The sequence below is a fragment of the Camelus bactrianus genome, chromosome 15, assembly GCF_048773025.1.
Source record: "Camelus bactrianus isolate YW-2024 breed Bactrian camel chromosome 15, ASM4877302v1, whole genome shotgun sequence".
Taxonomy (NCBI): Eukaryota; Metazoa; Chordata; class Mammalia; order Artiodactyla; family Camelidae; genus Camelus; species Camelus bactrianus.
Genome location: NC_133553.1, coordinates 31,381,083 through 31,406,875, shown reverse-complemented (window position 1 = coordinate 31,406,875; position 25,793 = coordinate 31,381,083). Strand labels below are relative to the sequence as shown.

Here is a 25,793-nt window from a genome sequence, read left to right as displayed (position 1 = left end):
GGGAGCTGCTCACTACTTGCTAGTTAACCATCTGATGGCTACATATTCTGGAATGTATCTTGAAAGGTACAGGCAGAGACCATGAGATGGCCTGGGGCCTTCTTCCACTGAACTTCCATTCTCCAGGAGCATTTCCTGCCAAGCCTTGCTTGCAGGAGAAGGAGCCCACTGCAGAGTCCAGCTCTGCCTGGGGTCCAGTCCTTGTCCTGCAGAGAGCAAAGCTGCAAAGAGAAGTAAAAGCTATTGCTTCCAATCCCTTAGGAATAAAAATTTGTTTGCTTGCTTAGCAAATTGTCTCTGGAACGTATTTTCTTTTTTAACTTGCTTTTTACTTATTGTTAAAATACTATGTCAGCCTTAAAAACACATTTTCTAAAAAGTAACTTTTTAGCATCCTATCAGAAGTTGTCATTTTCTATTTTCTTTTGCCACCTTTCCCCTCAGGCACACTTGATTTTACATCACTGTAGGCAAACAGAGATAAAATTTTATTTTGTGCCTTTTTTTCCATTAGGCATAAATGTTTTTCGTGTTGCTATGTAGTCTGTGTCAATAACATTTTAATGGTTGCATAATTGCATTCGGTTCTGATTTACTAAAGATCCCTCATGGTAGGACGTTAACATTGTTTCCAGGTCTGGGTATATATATTTTTTGCTACTATAAATAATTTTTCAGTCAACATCCCCACGTATTATTTTCCTTGTTTTGAAAAATTATTTTCCTAGCTTAGATTTCCAGGTTCTTCTTGGAAGCATTAGATAGGACCATCCACTGTGGGAATTGGAACCATGCAACCACTAAAATGATGATTATATTGACTATGTAGCAACATGGGAAAACATTTATGTCTCATGGGGCCGGGTCAGGGTGGGGTGTGGGCGGGGAGAAGCACAAAATAAAAAAAGTGGGTTAAATATCCTTAACCCAAGTCAATCATAAAAGATAGAGCCCTGTGGCATGTCACTAGAGAATTCTCTCCAAGTTGACATAGGTGCGTAAAGGTCCCTTTGCCTGTGGTTCTTCAGTAGGCACTTATGTGTGTGCTGTTGTTCAACCGACGTTCTCCATCCTCCGTGAGGGCATTGTGTGAGCACTTCTCGGATGTGCCGTGCGGCTGGGGCTGCAGACCTCCATACTCTTCCTATGACCCAGCATCGTCTCAGCCAGTCACCCCTCCCCCCAAATGCCCAAATTTGAAGGACATTTTTCATCCCTTGTCTTGGCCCTTCTTGAGCCACATCATCAACAGACGTAAGCTCTCAGCCTGGACCCACCTGCTGACCCAGGAGCTTGACAGCTCCATGTGCATTTTTCCGTTTTGATGCAGCCTCTTCCTGGAACACACTCCACACAAAGAGCTCAGGTCAGAGGGTCAGACAGACCTGGGATCACATTCCTGGTCTTCCTCTTATTTGGTGAAGTTATTTAACCTTTTTGCTCCTTAATCTATACGATGAAGTTACCGAGATCCACTCTTTGGGTTGTTGGAAAGAACAAGTGGGCAACACACATGTGTGTGCCCGACACAGCACCTGATACGCAGTAACTCTTTTTAACAAGCCCCAGTTTTTCACCTTCCTGCCTGTCCGCTTGAACCCCAGGGAAAGGATGGGTAAGGCGTGGTTCCTGGAGGTCTGGCCAACAGTAGGTGCTTCATGGATGCCTGGGTGATGGTGAGTCACGCCTGGCTGGCTGGGTCCTTAGCAGTCAAGTGCAGCCTGCTGGGGTTGGGGCAATGCTCCCCGGATACAGGGGAAAGAGAAGAATAGGAAGTTGGGGTTTCAAAAGTCCGATAATCCAAAACATCAGGGACTGAAATAATGAAGGACTTTGAGTTGCTTTGGTTTGGACTTTTCTGTGTTAAAAGAGTCACTGGGCATCACAGGGAAAGAGAAAGCAGCATCTGTGGTTGATAGAGAGGCTGTGGTGTGAGCTCATCTCAGTTTACATCAGTTAATTCAAAGTGAGGGGCGAAACAGATCAACTGGTGTCTCTTAGATGTAGTGATAAAAGAGAAATTGTTGTCTTGACGCAAAGATACACATCTTACAGAGTTCACAGGGGAACATGTTCCCAGGGTGCCTGGGGTGAGTGTCCCCAAACAGCTGCAAAGCAGCCCCAACACTATCTGAGAAGCCCTCCCGCTTACAGACAGGAAGGCAGCTTATAAACAGCGGGCGGGACCAGGAGGACTTGGGGGAGGCGCGGCCCTGCTGCTCCGCTCCACTCCCCTCCCGTGAGAAGCCGAGTGGCCCCCGTTCTGGGCTCTTCCCTGAACTGCCCGCTGCCTGGTCTGCCCAGGGTGACCCCATTGCCTCAGTCACTCTTCCCTGCTTTGCGCAGACTGCCTTTAAATTACAGGTACAGATTGTGTTTTAACAGGTTTTTTATATTGGCCATTTGGAACTTTGTTTGCATTTTCCACAGAAAAACCCTATAAACTGTTGTTAGGTTCCCAGCCTGAGCCACAGGCCGGTGCTTCTCATGGTGCAACAGTGTGAAAATTGAGAAAACTATCCTGTTGCCATCCTCTCGGAGCCCTCACGCACCTGGGGGCCTCCCAAAATCAAGTTGAAATGTCTGTGTGCTACCCTCCATCCGATTCTATGCCCTGTAAGTGTACAGAGCTTCCCCCATTCCTTTGTTCTTTTGGGGAGGAGTTGGTGAGGAGGGGTTGGGAGGGACAAGAGGGACTCATGTCTTCCTTCAGTCCCCTCTGCCTCCATCCTCTGCACATCTGCTTCACTTCAAATTTACCCAAACAAAATCCCCAGCCATTTTATACTGGTTTCCACAAAAACTCCACTCCTGCCAAGCACTGTATGAGTTTCAGTTGGCGCCGCTGAGGGCTGGGGAGGATGGGTCCCAGGAAGGGTCCCATCTTGAAGCCTTTGCATCCACTGCCTCTCTCTTCTTCCTCTTCCATCCAGCCTCCTCGGCCTCTGTCTCCTGAGGGCCTCCAGGCCCCCACTTCCCTCCTCAATTGGGCTGAGACAGCCACTCTCTCCATCCAGGTCCCCCACCCCCCGAGCCCATGGGTCTTCCCACCCACAGACCCTCCTCCCCAGATGCTCTTGAGTGTCAATAGCAATTCCCCCCTCCCCATTCTCCTAGTAATTCCATAAAACAGCAAAGCTGGAGGATTGAACCAGGGAGTCATTTCTTCAGCAAGAGCACTTTATTTGGTGCTCCAGGAGAAGTGGTTTTCATCAGAAGGTCTAAGGCAGTGAATGGAGACATTTCCTAAATAAATCTGGCAGAAATTGGAAGGGGCAAGTTAGAGGGAAAACGGTTAAAGGACAGGCTTGTAGGAGAGACAGTATGTCACAGGTGGAATTGACTATGAGCAATGAGAGAGAGTGAGAGACAGAGGGCCCCGCGTGGGTTGGGGGTGATGTAACTTGCCTGCCTTTGCAGGACCTGGCCGCAGTCTGTTGGGTTGGGGCATGGAGTGTGGAGGGAAGTTAGAGGGAGCAGAAGGAAGCTTTGTGAGGTGTCTCTGCAAACGCACGTTTTCAAGTTGAGCGTTTGCCTTGGGGAAAGGCTAGAGGTTGTCTGTGCTGTATACCCCCTCCCCGTCTTTGCTGGCTGGGAGACTGTGTCCTGGAGAGGACGGTAAGGGATGGGAGAGGGAGGGTGGGCAGCGTCTGACGTCATGTCTCTGCCATTTGTTAGCACTGTGACTTTGACCAGGTTGTCACTGTGTGAAGTACCTGGGCAGTTTGCTAAGATACAGATCCCTGGGCCCTGCCCCCAGAGATGCTGACTCAGAAAGTCCACAGTGGGGTAAGGAGTGTGAATTTTGTTTATAGCTCCCTGTGGGACTCAGACACATGGCCGGTGTGCTAGCTTCTCTGGGATACGATAGCCGCATCTGCAGAATGAGGTTATGCAGAGGTGGGCCCGCAACACATTAGCCCCTTCTCACCCGTCTTCTCACCAGAGCTGATCCCTGAGTCCCCTTAAGATTTCACACGGAGGTGATGCCCCTGGCTGCAGTCAGCAGCTGCCCCTGAAGAAACGCTGAGCCACGGGCACTCATGGGAGCCCAAACTGACATTTCTCTGCCCATCAGCAGGCAGGGTGAGCTCCTGGCAACAAGTTGGCCCAGGTAATAACTTTCCTTGAGAGCTCAACTGACAGGTCTACCAGTGCCCTGGGAGTGCTGGTGATGCAAATGGGAGGGCAGTGCGGTTGGGGTGGATAGATTAGTAATGGTAGTTAAAGTTTCCGGGGGCCTGCCAGGATGAGATGTTTTGCAAGTATGGTCTCATTCGATCCTCGTAAAATGGCATGAGCAAAGTTATGATTCTGCCCATTGTACAGATGGAGAAAAGGAGAGGCTCAACCATCTGCCCAAGTTCACACACCTTGTTTTGTTGTTATTCTTGTTCCTCAGGAACTTGAATATTATTTAATGTGTTGTAAGACATGATAGAGTTGATCCCAAGCTGTTAAAATACTAATAAACAAATGTGGATAGACACTTACCTGTGATATGAGTAAATTTTGCTTTTCCTGTAACAGATTTGATAAATAAGTGTGGGGACAACTGGTCTTTTGGGTTTCTCTCTCTCTCTCTTTTTTTTTTTTCTCTTTTGGCAAGTTACACTATTAAAAAATTGGGATCATATAAACCTCAAAAGCTACAAGATGCCAGAATCTTGTAGATGTCAAATAAAAAGTTATTATATTAACTTTTTAGAGTCAGTCTGACCCCAGGGCTTGGGCCCCTCTGACTCCCCGCCTCAGGCCTCTCACCACACACTGCCAGGCTCCCGGGCCACCCCAGAAGACTCAGGCCTGCAGTCCTCTGATCTCCTCTGTGCCAGCAGGTAGCTCTTCTGGAATGATCCTCAGGGCAGTGGCAGGTACCCCTAGAATCAGAGAAGAGACTGGTCTGGTGGATCTGAGCCAGGTTCAGGCCACGTGGTCCCATGAATGTTTAATAATCCTTAACATTTTTACTGCCTTTCTCCCCAATTTGTTCCATTAGCAATCCACTTCCAGCTGTTGACAGGACACATCCTTAGCTTGTCCCTGCCAACCCATCTGTCACCAGGAGACAGCTCCCTTACGGGCCTCTCTGTTTTTAGACTTCAGGAGGGTTGATTATCTACAACACTGAGACTGTCCCTTTCTTATAAACAACCAGTGGGAAGGCTGCCTCTGGGGCCTGGCCAACAGAGGGAGTGCATTCACCTAAGTGGATTCCTCATACCCCGTGCTCCCTGCCCACAACCTCCCTGAAATGACAATGCCAGGCTTCTCTCCACCTGGTGAAGATCACGCAGGCCAATCTGGGACTTTGAGTATTCAGGGTCCGGGTTAAGCCCCACTGTTGCCCTCCCCTACTTAACATTTTTATCCTTCCAGGTGACCCCTGGGCAGCCTGGAAGGGGAGGAGACAGCTGAGGGTGCAGGGGGCATGTGGAGAAGGCAAGGCCCCGCTCCCTTGCCTAGTTCCCTGGTCCCCGACCCACAGCATCTCCCACTGTCCCACCACATCTCTCCCTGCTTGATCTGGCCTTGGCTCCTGCTCTGTCTCTGTCTCCTGGCTGCCTTCTCCCTCCTGCCCCTTTGTCAGTCCTACCTCCCGGCAACACTAGCTCATCCTTCTCTTGTCCTTTCTCTTTGCTTGGACGTGATTCAGACACTTCTACCCTGCCTGTTTCTGCAGAGACTTCTGTAAGTGTCTAAGCTGAGTCTCGTGGAAGACAGCGGTGTCATCTTCATTGTTCTGGAGACCCCAGGACCTAGTTCAGTGCCTGGTGCACAGTAACTCACCTAAGCACTTGCTACAAGGGCTTGAAGTTCAGGCCATGAGTCCTGTGTCTTTCACCCCTAGCTGAGAAAGACACATCCTTTGGGTCTGCTGGTTTATTTTCTGAGCAACTGCCAACTGGCAGGGGCACGGGACTCAGGGTAATGCCTCAAACCTTGCCTGCTCTGTGTGTGTGGAAATGTGATTCTGGGAACTTTTCTTGGAAAAAAAATCGCATACTTAGCAGAGTCAGTAGCACTGTAGACAAAGCATCGCCTTAGGAGTCTGAGTCCTCCTTCTCTGGGCTCTAGTTTCTCCTCCTTGTAAAACATAATGGTAATGTCTATCCTGCCACCTGCCTGCAAGACAGTCAACCTAACCCATTGCCTTGCACACAGTAGGTGCTCACCTATGCTGGGGTTGAGAACTGACAGAACGACTCTAACTCAACACTGCCACCTTCTGGTGAAGGGTGACTCCATTCAGACCCAGAACAAGGAATTCCTCCACACAACTGGGTCGAGGGAAGAGAAGCCTTCAGTTCAGCCCAGAAGCTCATCCACGCGTGGCTTCCAAGTCAATACTCCTGGTGGCAGGAGCTCCACTTTTAAGGGGCAGCCACTTCCCAGGTGCAAGTAGTCCAGAAGTACAGGGTGAGAATGGGCTCCCATCCGCCAGCTAATAGACCTGGAATTCCTGACTCACTCTTTTTTCCCAGTGACCAACTCCCACCAATGGGTGAGGGATCTTTTTTCACTTAAATAAACACTTAAGTCGTTCCTTTTTAAATAAAAGCATTTAACGTGTTTAATTTTCCTGTACACACTGCTTTCACTGCAATACCACGAATTTTGATAGGTTGTGTTTTCATTTTTATTTAGTTCAAATTATTTTCTAATTTCCCTTGTGATCTCTTTGACTTTGAGGGTTTCCAAGATGTCTTTCTGTTATTGATTTCTAATTTAATTTTGTTGTGGTCAGGGCACACTTTGTGTGATTTAAATCCTCTTAAATTTATTGACTTGCTTTAAAACACAGAACATGGTCTATCTTGGTAAATGTTCCAAACGCAATTGAAAAAAGAATGTGTATCTATTATGTTGGGTGAAGTGCTCTCTCAAATGTCAAGGAAGTCAGGTTGGCTGATATTCTATTATATCCTTAATGATTGTTTTTGTTTATTGTTATAGCCATTATTGACAGAGAGATGCTGAAATCCACATTATGTATGTGGATACTGAATGGTATAAAATGAGAAAAAAAGTTACTTAATATTTACTCACATGTTTATCACCTCTGGTGTCATCATTTCTTTGTGTAGATCCAAGTTTCCTTATGGTATTTTCCTTCTCCCTGAAGGACTTCTTTAAATATTTTCTGTAGCTCTGGTCTGCTGCTGCTGAATTCTCTCAGCTTTTGTATGTCTGGGGGCAACACGTCTTTTGCCTTTATGTTTGAAAGATATTTCTGCTGGGTATAAAATGATTGGATGAGAGCCTTTATTCTTTCTCTCTGAGAGTTTAAGGTATCACTCCATGTCTTTTGGCTTGCTTAGTTTCTGACAACAAATCTAGTGTCATTTTTATCTTTGTCCCTCTTATATGGATGTGTCCCCCCCCACCAACCCCCAAATATATTTCTCCTTATTCCTGTTTTTTTTGCAATTTGCTTATGCTGTGTTGTGATGTGGTTTTCTTCAAGTTTCTTCTGCTTGGGCTCTCTTGAGCTTCTTGAGTCTATAGATTTATCATTTATCCTCAGACTTCTCTTTACTGTCTTGAACAGATGTGTATTTATAATTGTTATTTTAATGTTTCCACCTGCTTATTCTATCATTAGTATCATTTCTGGGTGTGTTTCTATTAATTGATTTTTCTGCAGGTTGTGGGTCTTATTTTTCTACTTTCTTGCATGACTGATAATTTTTCTATTGGAATATGAACATTGTAAATTTTATATTGCTGGGCACTTAATTTTGTTGGATTCATTAAAATATCATTGAGTTTTGTTCTTGGATGCAGTTTTGTTACTCAAAAAGAGTTTAATCCTCTTAAGGCTTGCTTTTAGGATTTATTAAGGCAAGTACTATATACCTTTCTTATGTAACCATGGTACACTTATCAAAACTAATAATAAATTAAAATTGGTGGAACACTACTAATGACATTACAAACTTTAGTTGGATTTCACTAGTTTTCTCATTTTTATCTTTTATCTGCTCCAGGATCCCACGTTGCATTTAGTCTTTCTGTCCCCTTAGTCTCTTCCAATCTATGACAGTTTCTCAGTCTTGTCCTTCATGATTTTTTGGAGAGCACTGGCCAGGTATTTTTGTAGAACCTCCCTCAGTTTGGGTCTTCCAGATGTGTTCTCTTGCTTAGTTAGGCTGGGGTTATGGATCTGTGCAATCAATACCAGAGAGGTGAAGTACATGATAACAACATGACCAATTACTGGTGGTGTTAACCTTCATCGCTTAGGTAAGGTGGTGTTTACAGGTTTCTCCACTAAAGTTACTTAGTGGAGAGAGCTATATGTGTATATGTGTATATACTAACCCATGTATACCACACACCAATATTTATTTCTCTATCTGTCTGTCTGTCTATCTATCTATCTATCTATCATCTAGAAACCCATGAGTTCCTAATGTCTCTCACTAATCCAGCACCGTATCTAGCCTACCCCTGTTGCTTATTTATAACTTTTATTGTGACAATAAGAAACTTGGCTCCTATAATCTGTTACTTGTTTACCTATTTGTTAAACCCTACTATCCTTGTAGTTTCAGAATTGCTAACCCATGCCCCAGTGAAAAGCAAATTTGCCAGCTACAGTACAGTGCTGGTTTATGGTTCTTTTCATCTTTAATCGTACAGTACCCGGTTGAAACACCATTCTTCAAGGCTACTTGGTCAGTTTCTCTTTCCCGAGTCCTTTCAGTGAGGTTTTATTATTCATTTGTATACAGTTATTTTTATTTGTCATGGTCTGCATCTCATCCTGGGATCACTAGCATCCTGGGTTTGTTAAATGTTTTAATTTTTTAATTTGCAACCAGTAAACTTCACTCACTGTGGTGTATGGTTTTAGGGGTTTAAACAAATGAATAGAGGTGTGGATTGGCCACCACAGTTCCACCGTAGGGAAATGTTTAGGAATCGTCCTAAACATTTCCTTGTGAGGTTCCTTTGTAGTTAATTCCTTCCTCCTGCCCCAACCACTGGCAACCACCTAGCTGTTTTCCATCCTTGTAATTTTGCATTTTCCAGAATGTCATACAAATGGGCTCATACAATATGTAGTCTTAGACCTGACTTCCTGACTTCCTTTACTTTGCAAAATACATTCAAGAATCATTCACATTGTTGCATGAATCTGTCTACAGCTGAGAAATATTCCACTACGTGGCTGTGTTCCATTGTTTATCCTTCACCTGTTGAAGTACATACTGATTGAAGTACATACATACTGTGGCTTGCCTTGTCATTCTCTTCATGATGTCTCTTGAACAATATAAATTCTCAGTTTTAATATATTCCAATTTATGAATTTTTTCTCATAATTAGTGCTTTTGTGTATTGTTAAAGAATGTTTGCCTCAAGGTTATGAAGGTGTTCCCTATGCTTTTGTCTGAAAATTTTATTATTGATTTTCCACATTGGATCAATCTTCAATCTTGGAATTGATTTTTGTATATGGTATGAGGTAGGAATCAAGACTTATTTCCTCCCTGTATGGAAATCCACTAAATCCAACGCCACTTATTGAAAAAACTCTCTCTTCCCCTATTTCATTGCAATGTGATCTTTGTCATAAATCAGGCAGCCATATCTGTATGAGTCTGATTCTGGAATTTCTATTCTGGCCATTGGTCTGTCTGTCTATCCTTGCACCAATACCGCACTGGATTGACTAGGAAAGCTTTAGCAAGTCCTTGGTATCTCACAGCATAAGTACTTCAGCCTTGTTCCTCTTCTTCAGGATTGTCTTGGCTGTTCTTGACCCTTTGAATCGGCATATAAAGTTTAGAATCAGCTTGTCGACTTCCACAAAAACATCAGCTGGAAGATTTTAACTAGAATCATGTTAATGCTGCAGATAAATTTGAAAATAATCAACATCTTAATAATATTGAGCCTTCCAATCCAAAAATATGGTATATCTGAGGGAAGTTTTTAAAGGCACTAAACCACAGAAGATTCTGTTACACCCTTCTCCCAGGACATGGGGTCTGCCCACCCAAACTTGCACAACTGTGAGGGGCCTTGCAGGCAGTGCTCTCCCAGTGAGAGTCTGCTCCAGTAACCTAAGGGCTCCGGTCAAGACCTGGGGGGGGGGGGGCTGGCCTCTTGTGTACAGACACCTCCATCCACTCCCTTCCTTGACAGATGCTTTACATCTGTTTAAAAATTTAAAAATATGAACACTAGTCATATCATTTTAAAAAGAGTTGGTAGCAGGCAAAATGAGCAAAAATAAAGCATTATTCAAAAAAAAACCACAAAAAATTAAGAAAGTTTAATTAGCAATGAGAAATAGTAAATGAAATAACACTGTCTGATCTTTTTTGAAAAAATGAGATCCTAAAAATCAAACTACATCAATGATGTCATTATTGAGTCACTAGCATATTTTGGTGTGATTTTTTTCCCCCAGCAACTGTAAAAGGCTCTTTTTGACTACGCACTAGTTGGAGAAAGGGTGAGGAGATATTTTTAAACTAAGTCCAAATATTTTCCCTCTGACTTTCATCTTCAAATCAAATCTCTTGTTCAATAACTTTGAGAAGATCTTTTTCAAAAAACGTAGTTTTTGGCAGGGACTGCAATCTTTTTATTGTCAACAAACTGTAGTTTCTGCTTCCAAAAAAATCCCCAGCATTTGGAGTTTATTTTCACCTGCTTTAGTTTTGTCACGCCTCGATGGAGATTGCACTACGGTTACCTGTATAAACTTCTGTACTGATGTGTTTATGTGCCCTTGTTGGGAACATCTTCACACTAGGCTGAATGTTATTCTGGAAACGGAAGCGTTGCTTTGCCAATTGCCTTCTTCTTCCTCCTCTGGAGGATTGAAGACTTCTAAATGAGTGTGAAATTTTATGCAGACTGTAAATCTCTGGATAGGTCCCAAGTTTTATTGGTTCAGATTTCAGATTGTTAAAGTAGTAGCAACAAAAATCCAGAAAACAGTAAACTGAAACTGTGCTCTCCTGCCTCTTCCCAGCTGTTCTTCTGTCTGCTGGTGGCTGGGCGGGACCAGAGGACACTGGCTGAGCTGGCATATGGCTCAGGGTGGAGAGATGGGAGAGGCATGGAGGCAGCCTCCCCTGGGCCCTTAAAAGCTCTCCCTACAGCACCATCAGTGTCCCTCTGCACGGAGCTATCTGTGTGCCAAGGACACCTCTTTACAGTGGAAGTCTGTGCCCTGGGATCTCCTTCTGGGAAGCGATGGGCAGGGGACCTGGGCTAGAGGGGAGCTGCCATCGTTGAAACAGACAGGCTCAGGTCACTCTCCTGGCTGGTGCCCGCCAGGCCTCACAGAGAACTGTAGCCCCCGCCCTGACCTCCAGAGCCCGACAGGGCTGTGGTGACCCGACCCTAGCCCTGCGGCCAACGCCTGCCCTGCTCCTCACTCTGGTTCCTCCAACATTCCCAAGCCTGACGGCCCCATGTTGCCTTCCCCTTCCCTTCTGGGCTTCTTCCTCCTCCTGCCCCCGTCACCCTCTGGTACTTCTCACACTCATATAGACACTCATATCACTATGTCCCTAAGTCACTACATCCCTACATCACTTCGGCCCTACGTCGCTTCGGCCCTACGTCACTGCCCGCTGGACACAGAACTCTCATGGGCCCTGGGCCACTTTTTGACTTTAATCTGGACTCCATTTTTGCACTTCATGTCAAAAAAAGTTTTTAATGTCATACGCTTGACCTCATCACCACTTTGTCTTCGGGTATTTGTGTGGGACCAGGCACTACAGCAGGAGCAGTGCCACAGACTCAGAGGACCCGGGCCCTGGGCTGGCTCTCCTGCTCGCTGGCTGAATAACCTTGGGCAAGTCTCTCTCCTCCACCCAGGTCTCATTGCCACACCTGTGATGAGGGGGTTTGTCTGGATCAGAGATCTCTGGACTCTGTCGGTCATGCATCCACAGAAATAACAAAATCTGGAGCACATACCCATCATATACATACATTCACTTATAAACCCTAGACCTTTACTAATACATACACATGCAAAAGAAAAAATTAAGTCAAAGATTACATTCCATTTTTAAAAAATAAATTCTCCTTTATTTTATGTAAGAAAATTTCCTCCTCTCACAATTTCATTATTTGCTTATAATTAATAGCGATAGTGTCAGGGAAAGTCGTAGAACTGGATATGCTTCATTACTCTTTGAAATCTTGCTTTAACCCTTTGAGATAGAGCCATTTAGAGGTCTGGTTCTAGTTGAATTTGTGTTTAATGGCTGTCATAGTCGCTCCATAGAGAAGAGATGAATCATTGCCTTTATTAAATTGTGACGCTCATTTTCAATCCCATTCACCAATTAAAGGCTCTTAATTGAAATTAAAAGAGCTGTCTTCCCTTATGTCAGTCAGTGGCTCTTACAAGCTAATTGGAAAACATTGCATTTTTATATTTTTAACAAATGGACCCAAAATCCAATTTCATTTGGATCGTTTTCAAAGAGATTAGAAATATCTGTTTCTAATATTTCCATGAATGCAGATAGAAGCAGCTTTAAAGGTGACACCATGTGTTCTCAACCACAAAAACCTCATTTTCAAAACATTCTTTTTAAAACAAGAGTTTCTTCGGAAAAACAAGTGCTTTCTCACTCCTTGTTAAAACTTTACCTTGAAGAGTCAGAAGAATTGGAGTCTTTTGGTGGATATCTGTGAGGTCGCCAACTGCCAACAGTCACTTGTCATCATCATGTTCAGCAAATTTGGAATGCTTGTCTTTTTGTACAAGAACAAATCCTCTTTAAATTTGATGGCTATTTTAAGTGCTCTGCCAAGAGATAACTAGCAAACCCCTATGTGTTTCAAAAGACTTCCATAGTCACTTTCCTTCTGATTCCAAATCACTTTATAAGTTTTACTGTATTTTGAACTCTTAAAAAAAAAAATAACCACACCAATGCATCCTGCAGCTCCTCATGTACTTCTGGATGTAAGTTCTTGACCAGAGTAGCCAGCAGGAAATTCTGCAGGGAATAGATTCACATGCATCACCATCCCTGCACCCTTACCCAGAATCCTTTATCATCAGGAAGCAGCCACTTTATGAGTGATTGCACTCAGACAAATTTTCCCATAAATGGTGTCTTTATTAAGGGAGTAATGTACTGTTCGGTCCACATCACCTCTTTCCTTTCGTGGCTCACAAAACTTGTGGTTCTTCATATATTTCTTTATTGAAACTGAATCTGGGGAAAACCACATTAGAAACAGCTGTACTTTTCTTCAACTATGTAGCAAATTTCCCACAGTGTGAAATTTGTTCTGATGCATATTTGTGTGCACCTTCAGCAAGGTTGTCTCTGCATCTTCCAGCAGAATCTGTGGTCACCATGTTGTGTTCGTGTACTGTTCTTGCTACAAGCAAGTACCACACCAACAGCCCCCTTCTCAATCTCTATAAAACAAGGTGTGTGTGTGTGTGTGTGTGTGTGTGTGTGTGTGTGTGTGTGTGTGAATAACAGTCACGTGACACGGGTCTAATGGGGAGTGAATTGACTTCCTGGTAATCATACCCCTCTCCTCCAACACTCCCAGCAAAACCAAGTAGTGGGGGCAGCCCCTCAGGAAGGGATGATGGGTATCTCATTCTCTGGTTGGATGGATGCTTAGGCAGTGAGTTGCTGATCTGCCTTGCACCTGTCTGAGTGCAGGAAAAGAGAATTGGAGCTGGGACTCCTCATTATGTCTGATTAGATTCTCGTTGTTTCTGCCTCATAGAGAAGGATTCGCATTTTAAGCACGAGAGGTGTCTGTCCTGACATTTTCTTGTTCACTTGCATTTGCATTGTAAGCATTATCTTCAGTTGTGGTTTCCTTGCAGGAATCTTGTTAAGCCGCCTATCCATTTGTGAGAGTTTAATTTAGTTAAAATTTGGCAAAGTAATCTGTAAAGCCACTTAGCTAGTGCACGTGACCTGGAACACAGCACAGTAGACAGTTCTTATCAGGATTCATTCTGAGGCGAGCAAACCAAGCCTTTCCAGGGGATATGGAGCTGGAAGGATGAAGGAAACAGGAGCTAGTTTGGAGGTCCTAGCAGGGCAGCTGGGATTCTCCTGGACCCTGGCCACTCCTGAAACATACAGAAGTGTGTAGATGAGATTAACCCTGTCACCTGAGAATCTTATTTGCAATGCAGATTCCTAAGTGTATTGGCTTGCTAAGGCTGTTGTAACCAAGTACCACAACTCTGTAGATGAAACAGCAGAAATGTTTTGTCTCCTAGTTCTGGAGGCTGGAAGCCTGAGATCAGGGTGTCTGCAGGGTGGGTTCCCTCTGAGGGCTGTGAGGAAGAACCTTTTCCATGCCTCACCTAGATTCTGGTGGTTTGCTGACAATCTGTGGTGTTCCCTGGCTTGTAGATGTTTCACCCCGATCTCTGCCTTCATCTTCACATGGTGTTCTCCCTAAGCGTGTGTCTCTGGGTCCAAATTTCCCCTTTTATAAGGACACCAGTCATACTGATATGGGGCCCACCCCACTTCATAATGCCCTCATCTTCACTAATCACATCTACAATTACCCTATTTCCAAATGAGGTCACATTCTGCAGTCCTGGGGGTTAGTACTTCAACATATAAATTTGGAGGAGATGCAATTCAGCCTATAATGCTGGGCTACACCCTAGACCTTCTAAAACAGGATCTCTGAGAGTGGGAGTTACAATCTGTGTTTCTGACAAGGACCTCAGATAACTTATATGGTTATGTGAGGTGATTCAGAATGTCCTCCGTCCCACCTTAAATACATAGAACAATAAATTAAACCATAGATTTGATTGATTGATTGATTAATTGATTGCAGGGGAGGTAACTAAGCTTATTTGTTTATTTTTATTTTTTAACTTGTTTTTCTGTTTGTTTGTTTATTTATTCAGTGGAGGTACTGGGGATTGAACTCAGGACCTCAGGCATGCTAAGCACACACTCTACCTCTGAGCTATACTCTCCCACAACCATGGAGTTTTAAATACAGCTGAGTTCAAAAGAAATGAAAGAGAAATTTTCATGGCCCCAAAACGGAGACATCAAGACCAGAGAGCGAAGCACTGGCTGGTACTGGGGCAGCCCTGAGGACTGTGAGGCAAGATCGGAGGCCTAGAGAGGATGGGGCTGGGGTTCAAATGCTCATGACGGAGGTGACGGGGCCATGTTTGCTATGGAAATAATCCTTTTGCATGAAGCCTGGAACCTCAAAGATAGACTTTGTCAGTGAAAGGGGACTAGAAAAATCAACTAAGATTTCTTTTAACTAATTAAAAATTAGAAAGATTGAGGAACTGCTGTGTGAATTCACAGAATCCAATAACTTTCTCAGCTGAGATGCATCTAAGGAAGTGGACTTTTGGTTGGTGAGGAGGGAAGGATCTGGGCTCATTTTGGAACACTGGAGCAAAGCTGGGATCAGGCAAGGCCTCCAGCAGGCAGGGTGAGTTTAGAACAGGCATAAGCTGGGCCGCTGAGCAGCTGTGGGCCAAGGAGTCCCAGTAGGTGTGGGTGGATTAGAGACAGAGAAAGCAGGAGGAGGAGGGTGCCAAAGATGAACCTGCTGCTTTTAAAGAATTCTAAGCTTGTTCTATGCCTTAAATTCCCCTTAGATCTGCCCATCCCCTCCAGCTCACAGCCTGCCCATTCCTGGGAGCTGGAGGGAGAGGAGGAAGGCGGCCTTGGTGAGCTGCCTCTGAGCTGGTTGACAAGTGGCTGGCGTGTTTGCTCGGAGCCTGGTGGCGCTAGCGTCAGAAAGGCCCTCTCATGAGTGACCCCAGCCAGGCCCAGTTTAGGGGGATCAAGGTTTCTAAAATCATGTGATCTTTACTTATTTACTCAAATTTGGGACTCAAATTTGAGAACTTGTTGGTTTAAAAATGAAGATTGCCTTTTACACCTAATTTATCAGTTATGCTAAATATAACTGTAATTTGTATTGAGAAAAAATGAAAATTGCTGTGCAAATGGTAATATCTGTAGTTATATAACAACTGATGGCTACCATTTGTTGGTTGTTTTTAAAACTTTTTAATTTTTATTTTGTTACTGAAGTATAGTCAGTTACAATGTATTAATGTCTGATGTACAGCATAATGTTTCAATCATACTGTGCAACTTTAAACCTATCCTGTTTAATGCTCACAACAAACCTGTTGGGTCAATATAGTATTATCCCACCCTATCTTGTCAATGAGAAGTCTTAGACTCTGGAGATTATGTAAAATTTGTCTAAACTAAGATCACTCACTAGGAAATAGTGAAGCCAGGACTTATACCCAAGTCTGTTTGACTTCTACATCCATATGTTGACAGTGGCTAGCTCTGGAGAGTGGATTATAAAGAATTTTTATCCCATTCTTTATACTTTGGGGGAGGGTATTTTCCAAGTTTTATGTACAAAATTAATAAGCATAAAAAAGAATAGCACAAACAAAAAAAAATCAGCCCTTAGAAGGTACGTGCAGGAGGAAGTGACAGTGGGGAGAGTGATGCTAAGTGGGGCCCTTGTCCCGGGCACTCTCCATCATGTCCACAGTCCTGGCTCTTTGACCCAACATCTGCTCCAATATTTAGGTTGTTGCTCTTGCTTTCTTCTCAAACCCAGGACACTGTGCTTCTGACAGATGAGCGAGGCCCAGGGAGGCGTGAACCTGACATTGATAAGCCTCCTTCCCCTTTCTCCTCCTCCCCACCCACAGGTGAACCCTTTCAGAGACCGAATCTGCAGAGTGTTCTCCCACAACGATGTATTCTCCTTTGAGGATGTGCTGGGCATGGCATCTGTGTTCAGCGAGCAGGCCTGCCCCAGCCTGAAGATCGAGTACGCCTTCCGCATCTACGGTGGGTGTTGTGGGGGACTGAGTGGGGTTGGGGCAGCACCACAGAGCAAATGCCACACTTGGAATCCATCAACATCAGTGCATTGGTGCAATGGTGTTAATTGGGGTTTCCTTGAATATTTATGGGTGTTTTGCTTCTTAAAGACTGTAGTTTTTTAAAAAATGGTTGAGAACTACTGCTCCAATGGATTGATGCCCTCTCCTCCATGCCATGGGGTCATTGGTGTTGGTATTTCTTGGTAGTACTGTGGGCGGGCCAGAGAGAGAGAGAGAACTTTATCTGGGTATGAAGGAGTTATGCTTGTTTTGAAGAAGTTAAGAGATCTCAACACTGGAACTAACATCATCACTAAATGGCTGAGAAATCTTGGCCAAATCATTTCACTTTTCTGGGCCTGTTTCCTCATCTTTAAAATGAAGAGGTTGAGAGAGATCGTCTCTGAGGTCTTGTGACACTTTTTGCCTCTGATTTTGTCTGGGGAGCTGTACCCTCAGCTAAAGTTGGCTCTTCAGTATCCTTATAAACCCTTAGTACATCTGGGATCCTAGAATTCTCTAAAGGAAAGAAGCAAAGAAATCTTGAGAAGCCTTCAAACGGACCACGCGCAAGGCTTTAAACTCATAATGACAACTCCGTGGCCCCAGAGGACTTGTACATTTAGGCTTGTATGGTTTAGCATCTCACCTGCCTTCCTTTCCTGCCAGCTCCACCCAACCCACTACACCATCTCCACATGGTGGACAGTATCTTATTCCTACCCCACCCAAGTGAATTTGGGTAGAATGGAGTGGAGGAGGCTTAAGCTAGATGGACCTATGAAGGTTCAGTGTTCTCATTTGTAAAAAGGGCTTAACAATATTTTTGTATCCGATCTGTCCTCAGTCTTAGTATCCAGTAAACTCAAATGACATCACAGATTCCCCTGCAGAGAATAGCTGAGTAGGCTTCTGTCGTACTGTCACTTCCACAGATAGCAACTGTAAACTCTGAAACATAGGTATAAAAATCAACTACCTCATGGCAGGAGAAAGCTTCCAGGGGCAGAGAGCTGACACATGAAAAAAGGAAATGGTACTAGGAAAAAAAAAAAAAAAGCCCACTTTAGTTTTTGACTTTTTTAGCCTGAATGTGGGCTTTAGTGAGTAGCATCATGGGACTGATAAAAACTCTGAACTCTTTCTGACTTGAAGAATTAGAGAGTTTTAGTACTTTCCCCCTGAAAAGTAAAAAGAAGGGAAAGTCCATGAAAGAAAGGCAAAGGGAAGGGGCCAAGTTTCGTGTATAAACTATGCACAAATCTCATTTTAACCTCTAAACTATATATACCAGGACAGACTCAAAACACTTCAGGTAAGGTAAAAGAACCTAACTGGAAATTTGAGCTGCCACTGCATTTTAACAAGGTCCCTGTGTGACAGGGTTTGCAGTTTAAGTCCAACCAATTGCCCACTAGAATAAAAAATACTCAGTACTCTTTGGAAGAATATAACAGAATCCAGAGTTTCCACATAAAGCATTTATAGTGTCTAAGATACAATCCAAAATTATTCAACATACAAAAATTTTCAAAGCAGTAAAATGATACATTTTCAAGAATGGGGACTGTCTCTGACATGACCCAGATGTTGGAATTAGCTGATAAGTATCTTCAAACAGTTATTATAACCACACCCAATGATGTAAAACAAAATATGCTCCTAATGAGTGAAAAGATAAGAATTCTAAGCAGAGAAGTAGAAACTATAAGAAAGAAATGGCAAATTCAGGGCCAGGCTGGGTGCTCTTTTCTTAGCCCAGGGTCTTCAGGTTCTAAGTAATAGGAACTTACCCACATAAAAGGCAACTCATGAAGAACAGCAGTATATTAATTTTCCATTACTGTATAATAAGTCACTACTGATGTACTAGCTTTAGATGACATATATTTATAATCTCACAGTTTCTGTGGGTTAGGAGTCTGGTCAGCGCTTAGTCAATCCTCATCTTAGGGTCTCACAAGGCTGTATTCTCATCTGGAGAATGTTTGACAGGGGAGGGATCCACTTACAAGCTCACTCCAGTTGTTGGCAGAATTCATTTCCTTGTGTCTATAGAACTTAGAGTCCTGGCTTCTCACTGGCTATCAGCTGGAGGCTGCCCTCAAGTTTCCAGAGCATGACCCGTGCTCTTTGTCACATGGGCCTCCCAACATGGCCACTTGCTTCTTCAAAGACAGTAGGAGTCCCTTGAGCCAGTATGCTGGCAATGTAACATTTTGTAATAGGAAATGACATCCCATCACTGCTGCCAAATTCTATTGCTTAGAAGTCCCATCCCCACTAAAGGGGTGTGTGGCTTATTTGAAATGGTGAAGAGGTGCAGATCATGGGAGGAGGAGGGCACTGGAGTTTGTCCACCATGAGCAGTGCAGAACCCATGATAGAAGTGAAGCAGGCCTCCTGAGGGCCAGGATGCAGCTGGAAAGTGGTCAGGAATTGGGGTAGCTACTTTCTCCTATTCCCTCTATGGCTGCCTCATCTCTCATCTCTGCTTCTTTCTGTGCACCTTCTCTTTCTGCAAATCAGATTTTTATGCTTCTGTGCCCATGGGTCAAAGACTGCTTCCCTGGCCTCCATGTGGCCTTCGGGCTTTACTCTGACTAACTAGCCACAAGCATCTTGTTTCTCACTTCCCCCTTCTCAGGAGATGGTGATTGGCTGAACCAAACCAGGGATCCAGCTGCCCCGGAGTTAGGTGACCAGCCTTGTCCAATCAACCACAACCAAGAAGAAGCAGAGTCACATAAACAAACATATCTCCAGAGGCCAACCACTGGGGGTGGGCAGGCTGCTCAGAGATGGTAGAGGGTACCAAAAGATGTTCCAAAAGATGTCTGCCTCAATTGTCTTTCCATGGTTCCTAGAGCTAAACAAACAAAATCCTTCAGGGAACCAGAGGGACAGAAAGTTCTCTTGCCCCTCAAGACACAAGAGCTTAATTGTGTTCAGCTCAGAAATGGGGGAAATGCATTCCCATCCAGAGAGGTCAGACAGAGTCAACAGATCAGATCAGTCAGACAGATCAAGGAGCAGACACTCCCTGTCCCCCACATTGTCCTTTATCCTCCTCCTCTGCCCTCTCTCCAGGGACCCTTCCAGCATTTTCCTTCCTCCTTGAGCTCCAGTACAAAAAACAAAAAGCAGAGTGCCTTTATGCAAATAAGCCATGCAAATAGATGCCTAGGGACTCATAAACTCCAAGGCTTCATCAGACAGACTCAGGAAAATCTGAATTATCTTCGGGCTCAGAAGATTTGTTACCCCCCAGAGCTGTCAGCAGGGTTAAAGATGGGATGTGTGAATCTCTGAGCCTGGTGCCTGGCCATGGGGTGGCTGCTCTATCAATTGAGGTGGAAGTGATAGCAGTGAAGGAAGAAGAGGAGGAATAAAAAGAAAGAAAAGGTGAAGGAGAAGGAAAGGAGAAGGTGGTGGTGGTTATGGTCATGGTGATTGTTTTTAGCAAAGTCTGAAGACCTACTCGATGTTCTAACCCCTTGTTACTCCAGTGTGACTCACATACCAGCAGCATCAACATTGCCAGGAAGCTTGCTGGAAATGCAGCATCTCGGGCCTTAACCCCACTTACTGAATCAAATCTGCCTTTATAACAAGACCCCAGATTGTTCCTCTGCACCTTAAAGTCAAAGAAATATGGCTCTAACCCACTGGTCCTCAAATGTGGCTGTACACTGGAATTACCTGGGGAGTTTTTAAGACCTATGGCTGCTTCGGCCCAGCTGCAGAGATCTGATGTAATGGTGTTGGATGTGCCCTGGTTGGTGGGCTTTTTCAAAGCTCCCCGGGTGATTCTAAAGTGTAGCAAAATCTGAGAACAACTGTTCTGACCTTCTGTATCAGTTAGGATTGCATTTGGTTATGTGTAAGAGTGTCCCTGTTTAAAAAAAAAAAAAAAATCCTGGATTCAGGAAGTCCAGAGCTGAGGTAATGGCTCCAGGAAGTAACCAAGGGCCCTGGCTCCTTCAAGCCTCCTAATTTCCCATCTTTAATGGGCCTGCTGTCCTCAGAATCACAAGATGTTTTCTGTGCTTACAGGCATCTCATCTTCATTCCAGGCAGGAAGAAAAAGGGATGGGAGAGGGGATAAAGACAAAATGGACATTCAAAGGCACAGATGAAGTCTACTCCTTAACAAACTTTCTTGGGAGCCCCACCCAGCAACTTTGGCCATGACTTCATTGGCCAGAACAACATCACACGGTCACGCATAGCTACAAGGAAGACTGGAAAGCTGAGTGTTTTAAGCCGAACGTGGTGTCCTCGTGAACAAGAATTGCAATTCTGTCAGGAGGAGGGAAGGAGTGACTGGTTCTCAGTCAAGTCCAGCAGGCCAGCCACACTACGCAGAACATACCTCCCGGGCTCCATTTTCTGCTTTGAGGGACCCTCCTGGCCTACAACTGATTGATCCCCCTCTCTCAGTACCTCTGGGGAGACTTTCTACCTGTCAGAGACCAGCATCCCAGCATGGTCTTCCTGCCCCCGTCAGCGAGGCTCCCACTAGATGTGAATTACCCTTGGGCAGGGGCCAGAGTGCCATGGGCAGATCTTCCCACACCTGTCCAGGATCTGACACAGGGATGCTAGCGGCTGGGAGAAGTGAGGGAGGCAACCGCGGTTCTTGTGGGAACAGTGGTCAAAGCCTGCCCTACCTCGCTTAATCAAATGGGCTAGTTTTTGTGAAAGTACTTTGTCAATTGCAAGGAGTAACATGACGAAGAGGTTAGATGATGATGGTCAGAGGGTTTTGGGGGGACCCGAAGGCTGAGCCCTCATTCCACTAGCTCTCTAATCTCCCTCGCTGGTGGGAAACAGCAAGAGGATGACCCCCTCTCTCCACAGAGTGGCCCAAGGATGCACGTCATGAGGCTGTTGAGGCCACATGGGCTGGCCAGTAGCCCAGAGCTCCCAGCCCCCAGCTCTTTTCCCAAGCTACTCTGCCCTTGCACCCCCAAAGGAGGGGAACTGTCCAGGACTACATTTTACTCCAGCAATTTTTTCTGTTTTCAGATGGCTTGGGACCAAATCCATGTCTCTTTGCTGCAGTTTCTGCATGTGGGAGCTGGGCCAGCAGGACGCCTGGGGACACTGCGGGGTCTCCGGGAGAGGCTGCAGAGCTTCTCACCAATAGAGCAATGTCACTGTGGGGACCCACTCCGTCCAGCCCCAGTGTTGCCCGTCTGCCCCCTCCACCTGCTCTGAGCCGTTATCTATGGTGTGGCACAGCAGAGCTGGGCAGGGAGAGCCTGGATGAACATTTTGGGCTTTAGCCTCCAGTCCCTGTGGCCAATAAACATTCAGCCAGGGGAGGGCCACCTGCTTCAGGAGAGAGGTGCTTAGTTGCACCTGCCGCATCCATACATATCCTGCCCCAGGGAGCAGAGGCAAAAGTCTTGGCTCTACCGCTGAAGGATCCTGTGACATCAGCAAACTCCCTCCTCCACTCTGCACCCAATATAGCTCTAGCTCTCATTCTTCAGTGTGGAATATTACACAGTTTCTGAGGTTTGCATTTTTTTGTATTTAACAATCATCAAGCGATACAGAATTGCGCTTCTGACTAATCAGCATCCTCTACATTCCAAACCCCACGCACATGGTGACTTGCATGTGTTTTCTTATTTAATCCTCACAGCAACCCTATGGAGGTATTGTTGTTACCCATTTTACAGATGAGGAAACCGAGGCTCAGCTCATGTATGAAGATTAAATTTGGTGGCAAATTACAGGGGACCCCAAAAGGCTCACCCAAGATAGCGTCCAAGATCGCTGGAAGCTACATGGTTTTTCTCTAACGTGTAGAATTCCAGAAGCAGTTGTCCATGGCAGTTCTGCAACACTAGGGACCCAGGCTTCTATTAGGTCACTTCATCCTCCACTCCCAGGGTCCCCTCATTGTCTCAAAGAGCTGCACCTTTCCTCTAAAAACGCCTGCCCCTCTTCTGCTTGCATCTCATCAAGTGGAACTTAGTCACATCTAGCAGCAAGGGAGGCTGGGAAAGGCAGCACTCATTTTAGGTGATCAGATGTCAGGTAAAAATTGGGCATTTTATTATAATAAAAGAGTTACGAGTGATCAAGAGCATAGACTGACCATAGAGTTAGACTGCCTGGGTCTGCTCTTGTCTCCACTTCCCAGTGTGTGACCTCAGGTGGTTTATTCCTTCACTCGCTCAACAAATAGTTGTTGAGCACCTACTGTGCCCTACACTGTTCTAAAAGCTGGGGATACAGGACCAACCAAATGACAAAACTCCCTGCCCTCATGGAACTTATACTCTAGTGGAGGGAAATAAACTAGCTAATAAGTGAAACATATAGTGTGTTAGGTGGTATTCAGTGTTGGGAGAAAAATAAAGCCGGGAAAGGGATGGAAGTGCAATTTCAGACAGGTTCTGAGCAGTGCCCTGGGGAGAAGCTGGCATTTGAATAAAGACCCAAAGGATCTCTGGGGCGAGTGTGTTCCAGGGAGGGAGAAACACAGTGCAAAGGCCCTGAGGCAGGAGCGTGCCTGGCCCGATGAGGAATGTCAAAGAGGCAGAGTGAAAGCAGGGCAGACAGTGGGACCCCTGTTGGGACCTGGGCTGTCCTTTGGCTCAGATGGGAGGCTGACCACTCTGGCTGCTGAGTGGAGAAGACACCGAAGGGGGCAGACAGAGCAGGGAAACTGGTTAGGAGGCTGCTACTGGGATCCTAGAGAGACATGATGGTGGTTGGACCAGGGTGGAGCCAGTGCAGTGAGGAGAAGTCATCAGGCTGGGTTTACTGCCTCTTGAAGGTAGAGTTGGGAGGATTTGTTGGTTATGGAGAATGGGGGAAGGACACAGTCAAGGATGACTCCAAGCTGACTGGTCAGGCAGCTGGAAGTGTGAAGCCACCCATTTGCCAAGAAGGGCTCTGAGTGCAGCAGACTTAGGGGCAGGGCGGCGTGGGTCATATGGGAAGTTTGGGTTTGGACAGGTTGAGTTTGAGACTTATTAGACCTCCAAGTGGAGAGGACAGGAAGGTGGATATATGTGCCTGGGATTCAGGGAGAAGCCCAGGATGCAGACACAACTTTGAGATTAATCAGCATATAGATGATATTTAAAGGCAGGAGAAAATGAAATTAAGGAGATAAACATGGTTATTAATCTCTGTGTGTCTCAGTTGCCGCATCTGTGTTATGAGAATTAAACACAGTGAAATATAAAGCCCTTAGACCGTAGCCTGGCACATCTGTGTTTGTCACAGCAGGAATTATTGTACCTTCCTAAATTTACTGCATTTACTATATAGCTGATGAGTGGTTCAGGGACTGTGTTGGGTGTCCTAGGAGAGGGCTGCCAAGAATGTCGGTGTAACAGTCTCATCCTGGCCTTCAAGGTCCTTCCAGCTCAGCATACCTCCCAGACTTAACCGCTGACCTTCTCCGAAGCCCCCACTTCCCTCTAACCTGACTCATCACCCAGCACTGTTCCTTCCCTACTACTGTCCCCAGTGACCCTGGCAACTCCTCCAACCCGCATCTTGGCAGTTCCAAGCTGCTTAGTCCTCCTATGATGCCTCTTCTTCCAAGAAGTCTTCCTCATTCACACCCCCAACTCCAGCCAGACAACATGCCCATTTGGAAGCCCTCAGGGTCCTTGGATGCCCATTCCTCCCTTCCTGGAGCCAAGCTGTTTGGGTGCCTGACTGTCTCCCCAGCCTGGCACATCTCTGTGCCGATGCAGGTGGCAGGAGCAGGGACTTGTGCCCAGGTGCTCTGGCTCCAAATCCAGACTGCTTCCCGCCCCTCCACGCTGCCCAGCTCGGAGCCACCAAAAACGTACTGGCCTGGGAGTTCCGAGGTTGGGATTTCCACAGCATGGTGGTTGATGTGGCACTTGGGGTCCAGACTAGCCAGGTCTGAACCCCTGTCCTTCCACTTCCTGGCAGTGTGGGCAAACCACTTCACACCTCTGTGCCTCAGTTTCCCTTTCGTAAAGTAAGACTAACAGAAGGCTGTGAAGAGTCAGTGCCTTCACACAGGTGAGGCTCTCAGGCCAAGTAAGCAGGCAGTACACACCCAATCAATGCTCACTGTTATTGTTCTTACATGAAGCACTGCCTGTCTGCAGCCTGCCCGTCTGCAGCCTGCCCTGCCTCTGCAGCGCCCCACCCCCTCGGCCTGCACAGGCCCCCCTGAGTCCCAGGTTCTAGGCCCACCGGGGACAGTTGGGCTCAGCGGGGCCTCCCAGGGGCTAATTGGAGTCTGTGGGTGCCATGGCCCCCCAGGACTCTCGGAATCCTCCTCTCAGGCCCTGCCTCCTCTTTGCAGATTTTAATGAGAATGGCTTCATCGATGAGGAGGACCTGCAGAGGATCATCCTCCGACTGCTCAACAGTGACGACGTGTCAGAAGACCTGCTGACCGACCTCATCAGCCACGTGTGTGTCCGGGGCTACCGGGCGGAGGTTGGGGTGGGCCTCACCATCCCCCGAAGCCCCTGGATGGCAGGCAGGGTGAGGTGTACTGAGGCATGGGTGCACACTGGAGGCAACTACCTCCAACTTTCTGTCTTTCCTCCAGGATCATGACTCCCTTCCAGGGTCCCCAAAGCCATAGCCCAAGCCCCCCATTCCAAGAGGCCTTCCCACCAACACTGCAGGCAGTGCAGGCAGGTGGGCCAACAGCAGCTCAGCCTCAGAGGGGCACATCGCAACGTCCCCTTCCCCACATTATCCCAGCACAACACGACGCCCAGACATCCTGAGGGACCGTCCAAAGTGTGACAGGACATGAAGACAGCCATGGATCCATTTGTCTTAAGTACATGAGAACCTTTTGGTTTGGGTGGGAACTGGGAGCAAAGATAAAACCGTGAAGGGTCATCGCTGCCCCTGACCCTGCCTGTGCCCC

At 45.9% G+C, this 25,793-nt stretch overlaps 1 protein-coding gene across 12 annotated transcripts in view; it reads left to right on the top strand.

Annotated features, from left to right (window-relative positions):
• The window catches only part of CIB4 (calcium and integrin binding family member 4), a 95,330-nt gene that overhangs the window by 67,434 nt on the left and 2,103 nt on the right, over positions 1-25,793 (top strand). For all 12 annotated transcript variants that reach the window (XM_074341780.1, XM_074341781.1, XM_074341783.1 and 9 more), the window contains 2 exons: positions 16,715-16,856; positions 25,212-25,321. In XM_074341780.1, the coding sequence (XP_074197881.1) occupies positions 16,715-16,856; positions 25,212-25,321 (252 nt within the window). The remainder of the gene's footprint in view (positions 1-16,714; positions 16,857-25,211; positions 25,322-25,793) is intronic.